Source organism: Bos indicus x Bos taurus, chromosome 1 (genome assembly GCF_003369695.1).
Source record: "Bos indicus x Bos taurus breed Angus x Brahman F1 hybrid chromosome 1, Bos_hybrid_MaternalHap_v2.0, whole genome shotgun sequence".
NCBI lineage: Eukaryota > Metazoa > Chordata > Mammalia > Artiodactyla > Bovidae > Bos > Bos indicus x Bos taurus.
The window spans coordinates 94721819-94741117 of record NC_040076.1 but is presented as its reverse complement, the minus strand read 5'-3'; the positions used below and the strand labels follow the sequence as shown (position 1 = coordinate 94741117).

At 39.6% G+C, this 19299-nt stretch overlaps 1 protein-coding gene across 2 annotated transcripts in view; it reads left to right on the top strand.

Annotated features, from left to right (window-relative positions):
* Nucleotides 1-19299, top strand: part of FNDC3B (fibronectin type III domain containing 3B) — a 358778-nt gene that overhangs the window by 202453 nt on the left and 137026 nt on the right. For both annotated transcript variants that reach the window (XM_027541011.1, XM_027541003.1), the window contains exons 5-6: nt 2595-2838; nt 6672-6962. In XM_027541011.1, coding sequence (XP_027396812.1) covers nt 2595-2838; nt 6672-6962 — 535 coding nt within the window. The remainder of the gene's footprint in view (nt 1-2594; nt 2839-6671; nt 6963-19299) is intronic.

The window sequence follows — 19299 nt, the reverse complement described above, 5'->3', positions numbered from 1 at the left end:
TGGAGAAAACTTGTAATTCGAGAAAATAACATGCACCCCAATGTACATAGTAGCACTATTTACAGTAGCCAGGACATGGAAACCACCTAAATGTCCATTCACTGATGAACGGATAAAGAAAATGTAATGTATGTATACACATACACATACATACCATGAAATACTCTTCAGCCATAAACAATGAAATAATGTCATTTGCACCAATATAGATGGACCTAGAGATTATCATACTGAGTGCAGTAGGCCAGAAAGAGAGGACAGATACATGATATCACTTACATGTGCAATCTAAAATAGGATACAAATGAACTTATGTATAAAACAGAAGCAGACTCAAACATAAAAAACAAACTTGTGGTTACAAAAAGGGGGAAGTGACAGGATGAAGGGAGATGAATGAGGATTTTGGGATCAGCAGATAACAAACTACTATCTATAAAATAAACAAGATCCTACTGTATGGCACTAGGAACTATATTCAATATTCTGTAATAAACTGTAGGGAAAAAGAATGTATATATACTGTGCTTCCATGGTGGTTCATATGGTTATGCATCTGCCTACAGTCTGGGAGACTCAAGTTTGATCCCTGGGTCAGGAAGATCCCCTGGAAAAGGGGGTGGCTAGTCACTCCAGTATTCTTGCCTATAGAAGTCCATGAACAAAGGAGTCTGGTGGGCTATAGTCCATGAAATCTTAAAGAGTTGGACATGACTGAGCGACCAACACACATATGTATTCATAGATTCATACACTGTATAACTGAATCACTTTGTTGTATACATGAATCTAATACAACATTGCAAATCAACTATACTTAAAAAAAAAGATGCTTTGATAATTATTAGTGTATACATTAGAGAATTTGTGGTGTCATGGTTTAAGCACCATTTCACATATATCTATAACTTAGCAACCTAAATAAGGCTAATGTGATTAGCTTGCCAAGGCCTGGAAGAGGTTATATTTAATAAAGAATATGTAAAAAGCTACATCCTGAGCTTTAGTAGGGAGTATGACTCAGAATCTTAATTTGATGGAGTTAATGTTGCTTTATTAATGAGCTATTAACATAGTAAATCCTGAAGTCATGTTAATCAGTTCATTAATAAACAAAGATTTTTATTTTTTTAACATAAAGATTAATGGATATTAATTAAAATTAAACCTGTTTTGTAAATTAAAGTACAGACTAGTAATGTTGATAAACGTCATTTTGTCTCAAGCAGTACTTTAAAAAGCAAAGCTTAGTATAATTTTTTTTTATTAGAATGTTTTTAGACATGATTAAGTCATTTTATTTTGGCCCCTAATCAGCCTCCTAAGGTGTAATGAGAAATCTATTTCAATATACAAGTTTAATTTTCAGTTCTGTTGTTGTTTTAAGCAGAACTTTCTGTCAGTGGATGTGCCTGATTGTCTTAAGCTTCTTCAGCCCACCTGGTCTCTTTGGAAGCCCGGTCCCGGGTTCCGCGTTCACTCTTGAGCTGTCATTGTGCCCTTCTTTGCAGGGCCCTCACACAGGGCTCACAGGCTTTTACCTGTCCCCCCCCTACCAGTTCTGTGAGGTCCCTGAAGCCGCCTCTGATTCTGCCATTTCATGCTCTTGTTCTCTGTACCCCTCAGCTTTGCCTTTGGATTACGGTTTCTGTTGCGTTATTTCATGTCTTGCATCTCAACAAAACTATTTGCTCCTAGAGCAGGTAGCATGCAGTTGGCCACAGAGCCAATAAATACCAGCATCATACTGCCTTGCGTTACTTTCTTTGGTTGACTTTTTAAAAAATCATTTAAAGAAAGTATGGATAGAATATTGATTGGCTCATTCTGCCCATAGCAGCCCCTGGTCATAATGTCTCCTTCACAACCCCTACGGCATCATCTGGACATCTTGGGAACAAAAGGTGTCCTTCTTAATTTGGGATTGCTCAAGTGTTTGATAGGTGAGGATACCCTCATTTCATCCACAAACTTGGTTCCAGATTAAATGACCTTTCAGTACTATTATAGTTTCTGAGGCTATAGTTTGTAAAGCCAACCTCTCTTAGTTTCTTAAAGCTCCAGTGTCATGGTACCATACTTGCTAAAGCAGGTGTGGGGTTGGGTGTTGTTGGGCAGATAATGAAAGCTCAGACCTCTAAAGCATGTTTATGTGACCCAGAATGTCTCTTCTTTCAGGAAAACTGCCAGCTGAATAATGTTATTTCTAAAATTTATTTTACTAGTTGAATTTTTTTGTTGTTGTTTAGTCACTAAATCTTATCCGACTCTTCATGACTCCATTAACTATAGCCCACCAAACTCCTCTGTCTATGGAATTTTCCAGGTGAGAATAGTGGAGTAGGTTGCCGTTTCCTTCTCCAGGGATCTTCCTGACCCAGGAATTGAACCTAGGTCTCCTGCCTTGCAGGTGGATTCTTTACCACTGAGCCACCAGGGAAGCCCAACTAGTTGAATTAGAGAACCGGAATTCAACATGCACTCTTTTTCCCCACTATGGAGAAGAGAAGATTAAAGTTAAGGAGGGAAGTACTCTGTACTCACAGAATATTTGCTAATAATACATACAATATTCTTTTTGTTGTTTTCCCTAGGTGATTGAAGACAATACTGGAGTCCGCCGGGTGGTGGTCACACCCCAATCTCCTGAGTGTTACCCTCCAAGCTACCCCTCGGCCATGTCTCCAACCCATCATCTACCCCCCTACCTGACTCACCACCCGCATTTCATCCATAACTCACACACAGCATACTACCCACCTGTTACTGGACCTGGAGATATGCCACCTCAGTTCTTCCCTCAGCATCATCTTCCTCCCACAATATACAGCGAACAAGGTGAGTAGATTGCTGGCATCTTGAGCTGTTGGAACTGGTTACAAACTAAAGTAGCTTTAGAGAGCCAGAGAGCCTTTGCTTCTTCTGTAATAAGCATGGTAGAGGAGGCTCTATCTGCTGTGTAAAGCTCATCGGAAATTCCTAGCTTTCTTTGTCCTCGGTTGTATCTTGAGACTCTTTCTTTATATTGTTTTCAAATTCTGTCCCCATCCCATCCCTCAGAGTGCAGGTTGTGGGCAAGCCACTTCTCATTTCAGAAAAGAGGCAGTAATCTATCATATGTTTCCATGTCCTATTAACATACTTTTATATGAGAGTGGCCTGAGACAGAGCTGGAGCACATTAGTTCTTAGGCATCCATATGGTCGAGCAGTGGAAGGGAACTTACTAAGGATTTTGTGCCGCATTTCCAATGATAGAAGACTGTGAGGTCTCAGTAACCTTTGAGTTTCTTGGATGCTCTTTTGCAATCTTGGCAGAACTCAAAATCCTCTCACTGTTGACATGGTCTTCCTGAATGCTGTTTTTAGTTTGAGAATAGCTATGAGTGCAGCCACAGTTTCACTGTTTGTTAGGCAGATACTTACCTTGAGATGAAAAGGGCCTCAGAGATACCGGCATTATGTCTTGTTAGTTTTGGCCTTGGTATTGGTTTAGTCTGAAGCCCTTCTCTGTCAAAATGGATACTAAGAAACCAGATAAGTGAGGGTAAAATTAGACTTTAAACACGAGAACTTTGCAAAGTAACTTTCTTCTGTGTCTGACTATGAATTGCTTCAAACATTTATTATGTTGGTTTACAGATAAAGTACATGAGAAATGTCTTCTTGTTTTAGAGGCTGTTATTACGTTACTTTCATTGATTTTATACATATATATGGCTATATATATAAATATATATAATATATATTATATATAATTATATAAAATATAATTATATATTTATATATTATGTAATTACTTTATATATTATAATATAGTATACAATATAATATTATATATTATATACAATATAATATATTATAATTATATATTATATATAATATAATATAAATAATAGCCATATTTATATTTATATATATTTATATAAATAAATATAAATACATATTTATATAAATATGTATATAAAATAAGTATATATATTTATATAAAATAAACATATATATATATATATATATATAGCTATTTTAAGTGAAATCATCAGTATCCTATTTTAACTTAGGGATAGAATTTAATTTTTTTTTGTAGTAGCATTTAGAAAGAAATTTAATATAATTCAAAAAGCTTAAACACTATTATAATAGGGTATAGAGAGGTGACAGCAAAAGACGAAATTCATACTTTAAATGCATAGAGGCATCAATAACTTCTTATTGCTGTAGTCTTCTTGCCTAGTAACATAACACTCCAGAACATCAGACACTGGGCATATTCCATGAAAATATTTTGATAAAAACTGAACAATTTCAGTTAGTTGAGAATAGTTTTTAAAAACATATTCAGTACTCATACCAGACACATTAAATATTTGAGTACTTTTCAGTTTTCTAGTTGGGTCTGAGCTTAATGACAGTGTGAAAAGCCTTGGCTGTTGACTCATTACTCGATGAAGAGTGTATGACCTGCCTTATTTTAGCAGTCTTTAGTAGGTCCCTATGAGTCTGACACGACTGAGCAATTTCACTTTCACTTTTCACTTTCATGCATTGGAGAAAAAAATGGCAACCCACTCCAGTGTTCTTGCCTGGAGAATCCCAGGGACGGGGGGGCCTGGTGGGCTGCCGTCTATGGGGTCGCACAGAGTCGGACACGACTGAAGCGACTTAGCAGCAGCAGCAGCAGCAGTAGGATACCACACAATTACTGTTTTGTGAATGGTGTCTTTTATAATTTACACAATAGTATGATTTAAGTTATTAGAATTAAGCAAAAAAAAAAAAACACTTGTCTTCATTGAATTAGGGTGTTTTGATCTGTTTTCATTAACACAGAACAATAATGTAAAATAAATGAAAGTGCTGTCTTCATTGATTCCTAATTAAACAGAAAACAAAAATCTTTTGCTTTATAAATAAAAAACCTTTTATATATTCTTGTACCTTAGTTCTCAATGTATATGCACCTAAAAGTAATTCAGACATTTAGTTTCCCAAACTGTATGCATTTTAAATGTTATTGATGGTTTTAAATATTACTCTATCAGTACCCATGGTGAATTTTTAAGTCTCACGTGTAATATCTTGTGATATTTAAAATCTTTACCATTCTTTTTCTGTGTTTAGACATGATTTACTTGGGCATGCACTCTGTGAATAGAATTGTGTTTCTCTAGTGAAAACTGGTTATCTTGTAAGTTCAGTTCAGCTGCTCAGTCATGTCTGACTCTTTGTGACTCCATGAACCACAGCACACCACGCCTCCCTGTCCATCACCAACTCCTGGAGTCCACCCAAACCCATGTCCATCAAGTCGGTGATGCCATCCAACAATCTCATCCTCTGTCGTCCCCTTCTCCTCCTGCCCTCAATCTTTCCCAGCATCAGGGTCTTTTCCAATGAGTCAGCTCTTCACATCAGGTGGCCAAAGTATTGGAGTTTCAGCTTCAACATCAGTCCTTCCAATGAACACCCAGGACTGATTTCCTTTAGGATGGACTGGTTGGATCTCCTTGTCGTCCAAGGGAAGATTTGCTTTTTAAAGATCTTCCTCAAGCTATGTGAACAGAAAGAAAATGAAAAGTGGAGCTTTACCATTCAACAGTTGAAACATGGTTGTTCAGTTATGTAGGGTGACTTTACATTGCTGATATGCCTAGAACAGTGCTGGTTTAGGTCTTGTGTCCAGATAAATAATTAGAAGTGTTTCCTAGTTACCCTCAGAAGAAGTACCCGGATTTGGATCACTCTGTGCATGTGAGACCTTTTTTTTTTTTGTTATAAACATATAAGGACCCAGTGTCTGTGTTCTATATTATCATTTTTATTAGTGTTTAAATATAATTTTTAATTGCTTAAAAAAGTTCAATTTAAAATATGTGTTTTCACCTCAGATCATAAGATTATTTCACAGGCTTCCGTTTTCTTTTGAGCCATGTAAAAATATGGATGGTGAAGCCAGATGACATTCTACTAGTCAGTCAGTGTGTTTTCTGATTACCCCAGAATACAAGTTTAGACAATAGATGGTTATGTCTGGCACCAGGTTGCAAAGGTGGCTTATATGTAATACTGTAATCTCTTGAACATTTCCCTTAATTCTGTGAGCTTTGATTATTTTTAATGGAAATTTTTCATCTCTTCATTTTAATAGATTTTGTTCAAATGTTTTGGCTCTTCTAGATGGCACAAATAACCTCTTATATTCTTGTTGCTGTATATTTTCTAGTAGAAATATTCTGTCTATAAGGATAAGCATACATTTAAATGTTTTGATTCTGAGGGCTTATTACTTAAGGAGGTATTTGTTTGTTAATTCTTTTTTTCTAGATTGCAACTACTAAGAACAATTGACAGGCAAATTCAAGCTTAATTATATATTCAACTAGAATATGAACTCTTGATAGAAAAGACTCTTTAATATTTTCCACAATCTCTTGAACATTTGTGAACACACAGTATAATTTTTTTAATTATTAATTATTCCTTTATTGGTTAGAAATGAATGGGAGTATTTTAAACATGTATAACATGCATACCACTCTCTTAAAAATATTTTATACTGTATTTACTGTAAAATGTTAACTTCTTCCTTCAGGAGACAGATCATTTGACCATCTAAGACTTTATTATTGAAGATGTAGACTGAGTTTGCATTTCTCCTAACCGTTCTTTTAGAAATTATACCACTCTATGGAATGTCGAGTTACATCACCCGAGAAGACCAGTATAGCAAACCTCCGCACAAAAAGCTGAAAGACCGCCAGATTGACCGCCAGAATCGCCTCAACAGCCCTCCTTCTTCAATCTACAAGAGTAACTGCACCACCGTGTACAATGGCTATGGCAAGGGCCACAGCGGTGGCGGTGGTGGAGGCGGGGGAGGTGGCAGCGGCGGTGGGCCGGGCATTAAGAAAACAGAGCGGCGAGCAAGAAGCAGTCCAAAGTCAAATGATGCAGACTTGCAAGGTAATGTTCAAAGAAGTTTGCCACGAAGAGTGAATTACGAGTTTTACAGAAGAAGTTTATATCATGGCAGTTGGTCTTGCTCAGAATGATAGGGTAGACCTTCTCTTATCTTTGCTTAGCAAGAACAGGATATTGTATCTCTCTTTTTAATTACTCCTTCATGGCAGAAATATTATTTCTTTGGTCACTTGGGCTGTGTAACAGTCTACTTGATATCAGTAACAACTATCTGAAAATGTTTTCACATTGGCTTACTTCTGTTGTTTCATTAACTAGACAGATGTAGGAGGGAGTCTAAGTAAAACCAAGTGTAGGGGTAGTTTAAATCTCAACATAACTATACCTCATAAAACCAGATGTAATTAATTCTATACTGTAGTAAAATTTATCATCTTGTAAGGCAGTATATTTCTGGCTCCCTCATCAGTCATTGTTTAATGCCACCTTTGGCATCTTGAATGAAGTATTCATAGACCAAGAATGAGAAGGAAGAAATAGTGTCACCACATCCAGATAGAGAGATAATCAGCTCAAAGGGCATGTTGGGGTTTTTTTTTTTTTTTTTTGGTAGATTAATTTTGTGACTGTAAGATCAGTTAATTTGGGGAAGAAGGTGTGTATGTTGTAAATGAAGTTTTTAGATGAGATTTAGACACAATCTGTTCTTACACCACAGGAGTTAAAAACAAGCTTTTTATATGAGTATATGTAGAAGATTGACTTAAGGGAAGCCAAAGAAGAACATTTTGATAAGTTAGGTGAGATTCAGTTCAGTTCAGTTCAGTTCAGTCGCTCAGTCGTGTCCGACTCTTTGTGAGCCCATGAATCGCAGCATGCCATCAACAACTCCTGGAGTTCACTCAGACTCACATCCATCGAGTCAGTGATGCCATCCAGCCATCTCATCCTCTGTCGTCCCCTTCTCCTCCTGACCCCAATCTCTCCCAGCATCAGAGTCTTTTCCAATGAGTCAACTCTTCGCATGAGGTGGCCAAAGTACTGGAGTTTCAGCGTTTGCATCATTCCTTCCAAAGAAATCCCAGGGCCGATCTTTAGAATGGACTGGTTGGATCTCCTTGCTGTCCAAGGGACTCTCAAGAGTCTTCTCCAACACCACAGTTCAAAAGCATCAATTCTTACAGATGTAGATAAAACAAAGACATGTAAGAGACAAGGTCAGAACTGATTATAATATGGTTAAATATATTCCTTCCTTTTTGGACTTCAACCAGGTAGAAAAAGTCACTGTGTATGTGAGAATATGTTTGTGAATGAAAACTATTTAGTGTGTGGTTGATTGTGTAGGGAAGAATGGCTTCTGTCAAGGCTGAGGAAAATTAGGTAAAACCAGACTTCAAGTATCAGCATTTCGCCCCATGTTATTTACATGAGTGAACTGTGGCATGAAAAAGAGTAATAATAAGATATAGTGAAAAGTGAACAGTAATTTCTCTAAGTGAAATGAACTATAGATGCGTTTCATTTTGTTCTTTATTTTCTGTATTTTCCAAGTTATATTTAATTATCATGCATTATTATTACAGTTATTAAAGCATAAATAAGTATATATGAGAAACCCAAGATTTAAGAGGCTTTTAAACAGCTCCTAGAGGAAAGTACTATGTCTGTTATATAGAATAAATTTTAGTTAAATGATACTACAATTTCAAAGTTTGAAATTAAGGTATTAACAATGTTGTAAATTTAAATCATGGTATATAAAATAATTTATACACATACACACAAACACACAAGATTAGAAATAGGTTTCCCTGGGAGAATTTTCATCTATAGAAAAGAGAAAAAGAATGTATTAGCTGTCTTCAGAGAGCTTACCAAGTCTGAATACCTTGACTACTTGATTGATTCTTTAATAATTTTTGCCCTGCCTTGTATCAGAAAAGATTTAAGACAGAACATAGATAAACATAATACAGGCAAATAAAATAAATTTAGGAGGATCTAAGAGGCTGAGAGATTATAAGAGAAGGTAAATAAGATGAAGCAGGGTTGAAGTTAGCATACAAAATTAATGTATTATGAATTAACTTCTGCAAAACTAAGTACCTTCCTTAAAAATGCAATTATTTCTTTTTGTATATATTTAAATATGTAAGCTACCCTATATTTTAATATCCTGTCATAGCTATCAGAGAGGAAATGGATTTGCATTGAAATCAACACTGAAATGCTTGTTAATGTACATACGTTTCAGGCATTCTGTCATTTTACCTTATGACAGAGAATATAATTATTCTGAGCACCTCAAACTCTTTGCTTTTGTGTAGAAAACATGTTACTGTGTTGGTAACAATGAGATTACTTTTGCTATGGCCTTTTAGAAGTGTGTGTTTCACAATGAAAATAGAAAATATTTTTCTCTCACCTTCAGTTCAAGCTCAGTATGTTACTCCTGTTCTCATCATACTATTTGCCTCCTCAGAATCACTCCACGTGCTACTCTCCAGGGGGTTTAGCCATGAAACATAAAATCAGATGGAGTATTATCTTATGTACTCTTGCTCATTCCAGTAACGATCTGCAGGAGTTTACATGTTGGATAAAAAATATGTATTTACCCAAATGAATTGAAAATTTATACCCTGATCCCCAAAAATGCACATGTATGTTTAGAGCAGCTTTACTCATAAGTGCAAAAACTTGAAAGCAACTAGAATGTCCTTCAGTAAGTAAATGGATAAATAAACTGGTATATCCATATAAGAAATATTACTCTGCACCAAAAAGAAATGCGCTGTCTAGCTATGAATGACATGGAGCCACCTTAAATATGCATTATTAAGTAAAACAAGTCAGTCTGAAGGGGCTACATAATGTGTGATTCCAACTACCTAATAGGAAAAGACAAAATTATGGAAATGGCAAAAAGACCTACAGTTGTCAGAGATTGGGGGAGGGAGGGATGAATAAGCCAAGCACAGAGGATTTGAGGGCAGTGAAACGACTCTCTCTGGTACTGTAATAGTAGGCTTATATCATACACATTTGTCAAAACCCATACAGTGTGCAACACTAAGAGCTACATGTAGGCGAATGTAAATTGTGGACCTGGTGGTGTGTCAGTATACATCACTTGTAACAAGTGTTCTGCTCTGGTGTGAATTTTGATAGGTGGGAGAGAATACATGTATGTGGGGATGGGGTGTATCTGGGAGTTCTTTGTAACTGCTCAGTTTTGCTCTGCAACTAAGTCTTCTGTAAAAAGTAGTGTATAAAAAAAAATCTAAGGAAACTGAGGACAAATAAAATGAAGACATGAGTAATGTTGTGTATAAAAGAATCCCACAGAGTTGCCTGATGTTGTTTAGTCGCTCAGTCCTGTTGACTCTTTGTGACTCTATGGACTGCAGCACACCAGGCTTCCCTGTTCATCACTATCCCCAGAATTTCTTCAAACTCATGTCCACTGAGTCAGTGATGCCATCCATCCATATCGTCCTCTGTTGTCCCCTTTTCCTCCTGCTTTCAATCTTGCCCAGCATCAGGGTCTTTTCCAGTGAGTCATCTCTTCCCATCAGGTGGCCAAAGTATTGGAGCTTCAGCATCTGTCCTTCCAGTGAATATTAAAGGTTGATTTCTTTCAGGATTACCTGGTTCGACCTCCTTGCAGTCCAAGGGACTCTCAAGAGTCTTCTCCAACACCACAGTTCAAAAGCATCAATTCTTCAGTGCTCAGCCTTCTTTACGGTCCAGCTCTTACATCCGAACATGACTACTGGAAAAACCAGTTAGGCTCTAGAGTAGTCAATGAAGCAGAAGTAGATATTTTTCTGGAATTCTCTTGCTTTTTCTATGATCTAGCAGATGTTGGCAATTTGATCTCTGGTTCCTCTGCCTTTTCTAAATCCAGCTTGTATATCTGGAAGTTCTCAGTTCACATACTGTCGAACACTAGCTTGAACGATTTTATATGTCATCTCTTTGGCTTTGAGCCTCCAGGTTGTCCAAGCAAAGAGGGAATCATGAATCAGGTGGAGTGAGTGAACAAAAGCTCCTCTTGTTTGTGGAGTCCATTATGTTGATTATAATGGTTCAGCCCTGAGGGCCTCAGAATGTGGTTGTTGGCTAAACGGATCACACAGTTCTTCTTCTGCCTTCTTTTAAGTGAGAACATTCTCCCAGAGCATCTTTTGCCTTGAATATACAGCAATTGACTTCTGTACCTGGGAAATACATCTTTCAGATAATTCATAAGTTTACAATACCATCTGATTAATATTACTTCAGTTCAGTCACTCAGTCATGTCCGACTCTTTGTGACCCGCAGCACGCCAGGCCCCCCTGTCCATCACGAACTCCCGGAGTTCACTCAGACTCACGTCCATCCAGTTGGTGATGCCATCCAGCCATCTCATCCTCTGTCGTCCCCTTCTCCTCCTGCCCTCAATCTTTCCCAGCATCAGGGTCTTTTCCAATGAGTCAGCTCTTCGCATCAGGTGGCCAAAGTACTGGAGTTTCAGCTTCAACATCAGTCCTTCCAATGAACACACAGGACTGATCTCCTTTAGGATGGACTGGTTGGATCTCCTTGCAGTCCAAGGGGGACTCTCAAGAGTCTTCTCCAACACCACAGTTCAAAAGCATCAATTCTTCGGCGCTCAGCTTTCTTTATAGTCCAACTCTCACATCCATACATGACCACTGGAAAAACCATAGCCTTGACTAGACGGACCTTTGTTGGCAAAGTAATGTCTCTGCTTTTGAATATGCTATCTAGGTTGGTCATAACTTTCCTTCCAAGGAGTAAGCGTCTTTTAATTTCATGGCTGCAGTCACCATCTGCAGTGATTTTGGAGCCCAGAAAAATAAAGTCTGACACTGTTTCCCCATCTGTTTGCCATGAAGTGGTGGGACCAGATGCCATGATCTTAGTTTTCTGAATGTCGAGCTTTAAGCCAACTTTTTCACTCTCGTCTTTCACTTTCATCGAGAGGCTGTTTAGTTCTTCTTCACTTTCTGCCATAAGGGTGGTGTCATCTGCATATCTGAGGTTATTGATATTTCTCCTGGCAATCTTGATTCCAGCTTGTGCTTCCTCCAGCCCAGCATTTCTCATGATGTACTCTGCATAGACGTTAAATAAGCAGGGTACAGCCTTGACATACTCCTTTTCCCGTTTGGAACCAGTCTGTTGTTCCATGTCCAGTTCTAACTGTTGCTTCCTGAACTGCATACAGGTTTCTCAAGAGGCAGGTCAGGTGTTCTGGTATTCCCATCTCTTTAAGAATTTTCCACAGTTTATTGTGATCCACATAGTCAAAGGCTTTGGCGTAGTCAATAAAGCAGAAATAGATGTTTTTCTGGAACTCTCTTGCGTTTTCGATGACCCATCGGATGTTGGCAGTTTGATCTCTGGTTCCTCTGCCTTTTCTAAAACCAGCTTGAACATCTGGAATTTCACGGTTCACATATTGCTGACGCCTGGGCTTGGAGAATTTTAAGCATCACTTTACTAGTGTGTGAGATGAGTGCAATTGTGCGGTAGTTTAAGCATTCTTTGGCATTGCCTTTCCTTGGGATTGGAATGAAAACTGACCTTTTCCAGTCCTATGGCCACTGCTGAGTTTTCCAAATTTGCTGGCATATTAAGTGCAGCACTTTCACAGCATCATCTCTCAGGATTTGAAATAGCTCAACTGGAATTCCATCACCTCCACTAGCTTTGTTCGTAGTGATGCTTCCTAAGGCCCACTTGACTTTACATTCCAGGATGTCTGGCTCTAGGTGAGTGATCACACCATTGTGATTATCTGGGTCATGAAGCTCTTTTTTGTACAGTTCTTCTGTGTATTCTTGCCACCTCTTCGTAATGTTTTCTGCTTCTGTTAGGTCCCTAATATTTCTGTCCTTTATTGAGCCCATCTTTGCATGAAATGTTCCCTTGGTATTCCTAATTTTCTTGAAGAGATCTCTAGTCTTTCCCATTCTGTTGTTTTCCTCTATTTCTTTGCACTGATCACTGAGGAAGGCTTTCTTAGGAAGGAGCTACCCCACGTCCCAGGTAAGGAGCAGCGGCTGTGCTTTCCTGGAGCAGCCGTGAAGAGATACCCCACGTCCAAGGTAAGGGAAACCCAAGTAAGATGGTAGGCACTGAGAGAGGGCATCAGAGGGCAGACAGACTGAAACCACAATCACAGATAGCTAGCCAATCTGATCACATGGACAACAGCCTTGTCTCACTCAATGAAACTAAGCCATGCCGTGTGGGGCCACCCAAGGCAGAGAAGTCTGACAGAATGTGGTCCACTGGAGAAGGGATGGCAAACCACTTCAGTATTCTTGCCTTGAGAACCCCATGAACAGTATGAAAAGGCAAAAAGATAGGACACTGAAAGATGAACACCAGGTGGGTAGGTGCCCAATATGCTACTGGAGATCAGTGGAGAAAGAACTCCAGAAAGAATGAAGCGGTGGAGCCAAAGCAAAAATAACACCCAGTTGTTGATGGGTCTGGTGATAGAAGCAAGGTCCGATGCTGTAAAGAGCAATATTGCATAGGAACCTGGAATGTCAGGTCCATGAATCAAGGCAAATTGGAAGTGGTCAAACAGGAGATGACAAGAGTGAACATCGACATTCTAGGAATCAGCGAACTCAGATGGACTGGAATGGGTGAATTTAACTCAGATGACCATTGTATCTACTACTGTGGGCAGGAATCCCTTAGAAGAAATGGAGTAGCCATCACAGTCAACAAAAGAGTCCGAAATGCAGTACTTGGATGCAGTCTCAAAAATGACTTAATGATCTCTGTTCATTTCCAATGCAAACCATTCAATATCACATTAATCCTAGTCTATGCCCTGACCAGTAATGCTGAAGAAGCTGAAATTGAACAGTTCTATGAAGACCTACAAGAACTTCTAGAACTAACACCCAAAAAAGATGTCCTTTTCATTTTAGGGGACTGGAATGCAAAAGTAGGAAGTCAAGAAACACCTGGAGTAACAGGCATATTTGGCCTCGGAGTACAGAATGAACCAGGACAAAGGCTAATAGAGTTCTGCCAAGAGAACACACTGGTCATAGCAAACACCCTCTTCCCAAAACACAAGAGAAGACTCAACATGTGGACATCACCAGATGGTTGACCCTGAAATCTGATTGATTATATTCTTTGCAGCCAAAGATGGAGAAGCTCTATACAGTCAGCAAAGCAAGACCAGGAGCTGACTGTGGCTCAGATCATGAACTACTTATTGCCAAATTCAGACTGAAATTTATTAATATTATATGTTAATTCTGGTACATTGACCTGTTTACATTCATATGTCATTTGCACACGATTAGGTTTTATACTTAGGCTTGAAGCACGGCTTGTGGTAGTATTTTTTCTACATTCTACTTAAGATGCCCACATTGCCAGAGAAGGCCAAGCTTTCTTCCACAGAATTCCCTAGCTTTTGAGGGGATCTGCTAAAGTTAGTTTGCAGCTTTCTACCACTTAGGAAATAACAGATGTGAAAGGAAAAGGGCAAACTTCAAATTTCTACTTGGTCCTGTGATACAGAAGCCAACAAATTTTATTAACCTAAAGAAATCAACACATTAAAAAGACAGAGGTACATTAATTACTCTCTTGAATCCTGGTTCTCTTGGTTGACTGTACTTCAGAAACACCAATGGAACTTTGAAAAAATGCAGACCCCCTCAACCTCATTTCAGACTTGCTCAGCCAGAATTTCTTCACTTGATCTGGCTTGATGGTTTTGATCAAACCTCCACTGAGAATGGTGACCAGCAAGATAGAGAACTACTGTTCTGATATCAAGGATGGTTATAGAAAGTGTGGTTTGCTATGTTGTACATGATATGAAGTAGCAACTTTAATTCAGCATGCTTGTACCACCCACTGAAAGTACGTATGGCACATAGTACTTACTTAGTAAATATTTGTGGAAAGAGTCCTGTGTACTTAACTGCTCTGTTGGCTTCTACTCTGCAGCCAACCCCTCTGTTCATTTACTGGTACTTTTGGGAAAACAGCTTAGGACAAAGTAGCACAGTATCATCAGGGAAATGTAGGATTCCTGTTTTTTTGCACACCTTGGTCTGGGCAGAGAAAAGTTGGGGCTTTGGTATCAGACATACTTGGCTTAGAATTGGGTTTTGTCACTTGTTGACTATTTGCTTTTCATATTCCCTGAATCTCTGTATACTCATCTATAAAATGGGTATCTTAATTCCCCAGTGTGAAATATTAAAAGTAGTCTAGCTCGATTCTTAACACCTCTGTATAATGGTCATCTTTTTTACTTGACTGTTCTTATCATCTCCCTCCTGTAATCTTAGGGTCAACTCTCATCAAGTTATGTCTTCTCAAAACAAGTACCTCCGTATGCCCCTGCGCCCCCATATGATGCCCTCTCTCTTGCAATCATGCCCTTTCCCTGCAGGTTCTTCCGCTGGAAGCCAGAAGTGGCTTCTTTCTGCTTATGCTATCTTCATTTTGAAAGCTAAACCTGGTACTCCTGGACCTCTACCCCTGGAAGTCCCATCCAGGCTCTCTTGGAGAGGTTGCTACTGAATCTCTGCAGGGGCAGAAATGTGCCTCCTGCCCAGAGGTGCCAGATTTCACATAGCTTCTCATTGCCCCATTCAGTTCAGTTCAGTTGCTCAGTCGTGTCCGACTCTTTGCGACCCCATGAATCGCAGCACGCCAGGCCTCCCTGTCCATCACCAACTCCCGGAGTTCACTCAGACTCACGTCCATCCAGTTGGTGATGCCATCCAACCATCTCATCCTCTGTCGTCCCCTTCTCCTCCTGCCCCCAATCCCTCCAGCATCAGAGTCTTTTCCAATGAGTCAACTCCTTGTATGAAGTGGCCAAAGTACTGGGTTTTCAGCTTTAGCATCAGTCCTTCCAAAGAACACCCAGGACTGATCTCCTTTAGAATGGACTGGTTGGATCTCCTTGCAGTCCATGGGACTCTCAAGAGTCTTCTCCAACACCACAGTTCTAAAGCATCAATTCTTTGGTGCTCAGGTTTCTTCACAGTCCAACTCTCACATCCATACATGACTACTGGAAAAACCATAGCCTTGACCAGATGGACCTTTGTTGGCAAAGTAATGTCTCTGCTTTTGAATATGCTGTCTGGGTTGGTCATAACTTTCCTTCCGGGGAGTAAGCGTCTTTTAATTTCATGGCTGCAGTCACCATCTGCAGTGATTTTGGAGCCCCAAAAAATAAAGTCTGACACTGTTTCCACTGTTTCCCCATCTATTTGCCATGAAGTGATGGGACCGGATGCCATGATCTTAGTTTTCTGAATGTTGAGCTTTCATCAAGAGGCTTTTTAGTTCCTCTTCACTTTCTGCCATAAGGGTGGTGTCATCTGCATATCTGAGGTTATTGATATTTCTCCTGGCAATCTTGATTCCAGCTTGTGCTTCTTCCAGCCCAGCATTTCTCATACTGTACTCTGCATAGAAGTTAAATAAGCAGAGTGACAATATACAGCCTTGACATACTCCTTTTCCTATTTGGAACCAGTCTGTTGTTCCATGTCCAGTTCTAATTGTTGCTTCCTGACCTACATATAGGTTTCTCAAGAGGCAGGTCAGGTGGTGTGGTATTCCCATCTCTTTCAGAATTTTCCATAGTTTATTGGGATCCACTCAGTCAAAGGCTTTGCCCCACTAGGAACACCTAAAGTTCCAAGTGAGTGAGAACTCTTGGCGCCCTCCTGGGGAATCCTTTCTAATGGGCCCTGTCTTTGGCATCTCCTCATACATTTTTTAGAAACCTGAGTTAGGAGTCCCTGTGCTCAGCCTGAGAAGGACCACCTTATATTTTAAGATACGTCCTTATCCAGCTTCCTCTCCATCCCATCCTCTGATTATGGCTGCAGGTCCATCAGATTTGAACATGCCCTGCCCCTCTCCTTATGGAACCTCTGTGGTGATCCCCATTGTCTAAGCTGCTTGATTCTCGCCTTCCCAATACTTTAGATTTCCTCACCAGATGTCCAAGTTTTTGCCCTATTTCAAGAATATGCCTCATTCTCTCTTCTTTTTCTTCCAGTCCTTCTGCCTAGCGTACTCCAACTCAGATCTTCAAGAGCTAGGTCAAATATCACCTCTTCTGTTAAGCCTGCCTGTCTCCCAAGGCATAGCAAGGGCAAATTGACTAGGAGAAAGTATTTCAAGAATTTTCCCCTCCTTTTTCTTTTCCTTAACTAACATTTGATTTTAGATCAGTGCTTGGGTTCCATGTCCATAGTTGGTCCAGAACAGGAATGAAACAAGCTGTCCTTGTGTGCAGAGAGTTGTACACAGCTTCTTCTGTGGTCCAAACCCAGTTAAAATTGTCATGTTCCTTTTATCACAGAAACTAAAGAAGTTTCTGTTGCTCTTCATTGAGTGAGAGGTAAGTTTCATCCTTTTATTTTATCCTTGGTAAAAACCAAAGTGCATGGTATAAAGGAAGTTACTCAGAGGGATATAATTTTGTAACTGAAATCCCCTTGTTTTTAACCAGTATTGTAGCCTCTTCATCATATATTCTGAGTAGGAAAGTAAGGTTGTCTGTTGGTATTGTTTTAGAAGTGTTGATGTGAAGCCAGAATGAAAAAAGAAAAACTATGATGAGGATTCACTGTCTGATAATATGAAAAGATTTGTGCAATCTCCTTAATAATGGGGTGGGTGGATGGTTTGGGTAGGGGGAGGGAGAGAGGGAAAGAACATCAAGAGTGTTTATAAGTCAAAATCGCTACTTGTGTGTATGTGTGTGTGTGTATAAAAGTATTTCATGTGTGCAGTTGATACTGCTGACATTTACCTCATCCTGGGCTTATCTTTCTCACTCATTACTTGAACATTTTAAAACCTTAATGGAATTGTAAGATAGCAATTGGTTGTGTTTTGGACTGTGTGATGCATAACAAGTCATCTCACTGGAACTCAATTTCCCTTTCGGTAAAATGAATGGGTGAGTTAAAGTCAGTGATTTTCAAAATCTTATCGAGGAGCATATCTTCGTTTGTCAAAATATCTTCTGTGGATCCGCAGTTAAATACAGTAACCTTCCTCCCCTGCCACCATCTCCCTCTCTCTCCCTCTGTCTCTCTCTGTTACATACAAGCACACACACACGAGCGTGTGCACCGTGAAAGCAGGTAGAATTAGTGTGCTGCTGTGCTTGGGGTGGGAGATACAGGCACTTGTCATCCACATGGCTTTTCTCATTCTCACCTGAACTCTGGCTATTCAGTCCCAGGCTCCTGCTTTCTCACCATCTTGGAACTTCTAAGACCTGTGCCCCGCTGGCCTGCCCCAGGCCTACGGGATTACAGTTGATGGACATGGGGCCCAGCAACCTGTGTTTCATTGGGCTCTCCAGGTGGTGATCGGGTGCAGTAATGTTTGAAAACCAACTGACCCTGTGAATGCCAAACAATGTTTAAGGAAGATTTTAAATGAGCAGTATGGGAGGCATTCCATTAAAACACTGAACTTAAGCTGAAGCATATTCCTTTTGTGGTACCTGTGTGTATATATATATATGTGAGGGGTAGTGAGGGGAAGTTCCTTTTTTGTCTCTAGCATGTAAATAGTAGCTTATGGCAAAACCTCTAGAACTTAGAGGGCCATATGGGGAGAAACTGAAACAAAATGGTAAGAATGTCTAATATAGAAGAAGATGAAGATACAGTGTACTTTTGGCATTTGACCTTTGGAATTGTTGATAATCCAGAGATTCAGCTACACATTTGATAAAATTCCATCACATAGAATCATAATTTCTAATCATAACATTGAAAGCTGGTGACAAAAGCATCATTCTTGTGCTTTTCTCCTTCAAGGTCATGAACTGTCTTCTCATCCCCAGGAGCAGTATACCAAGTTTTTGTATCCTGATCCCTTCTCAGATGGCCCTCCCTGACATTTTCTTCTTTTCCTACATTTGGCTATTACTGTTCAGACAACAGAATCTGACCCCAATATCTCTTTACTGATAATTAGCACGAATGCTCATTCATTCTGCAGATAAGAACTGCTGTTCTAAGGATGTGGACAGCCTTTCCCTCTGGAGCTCTGAGATGATGAGCATCTCTGGGTTCTTGGAGGCTCTGTCTTGCTGGGTGGCTTCGCTCTGGGAGGAGGGGGCTGCATCCACCTGTGCAGGGCTGACAGTGGTTCCCTTTGTCTGGAAGGAGGAGCCTGATGTTAATAAGGTCTGGAATGTGGGGAGTCCAGGCAGATTTTTCTTTTGGAATTTTTTTGGTCCTGGCTCCCCTTAAGAGATAGCACTGGTGCTTTTCTGTTTGAGATGTTTAGTGCGGCTTTTGCACTTCATGAGTGGCTGAT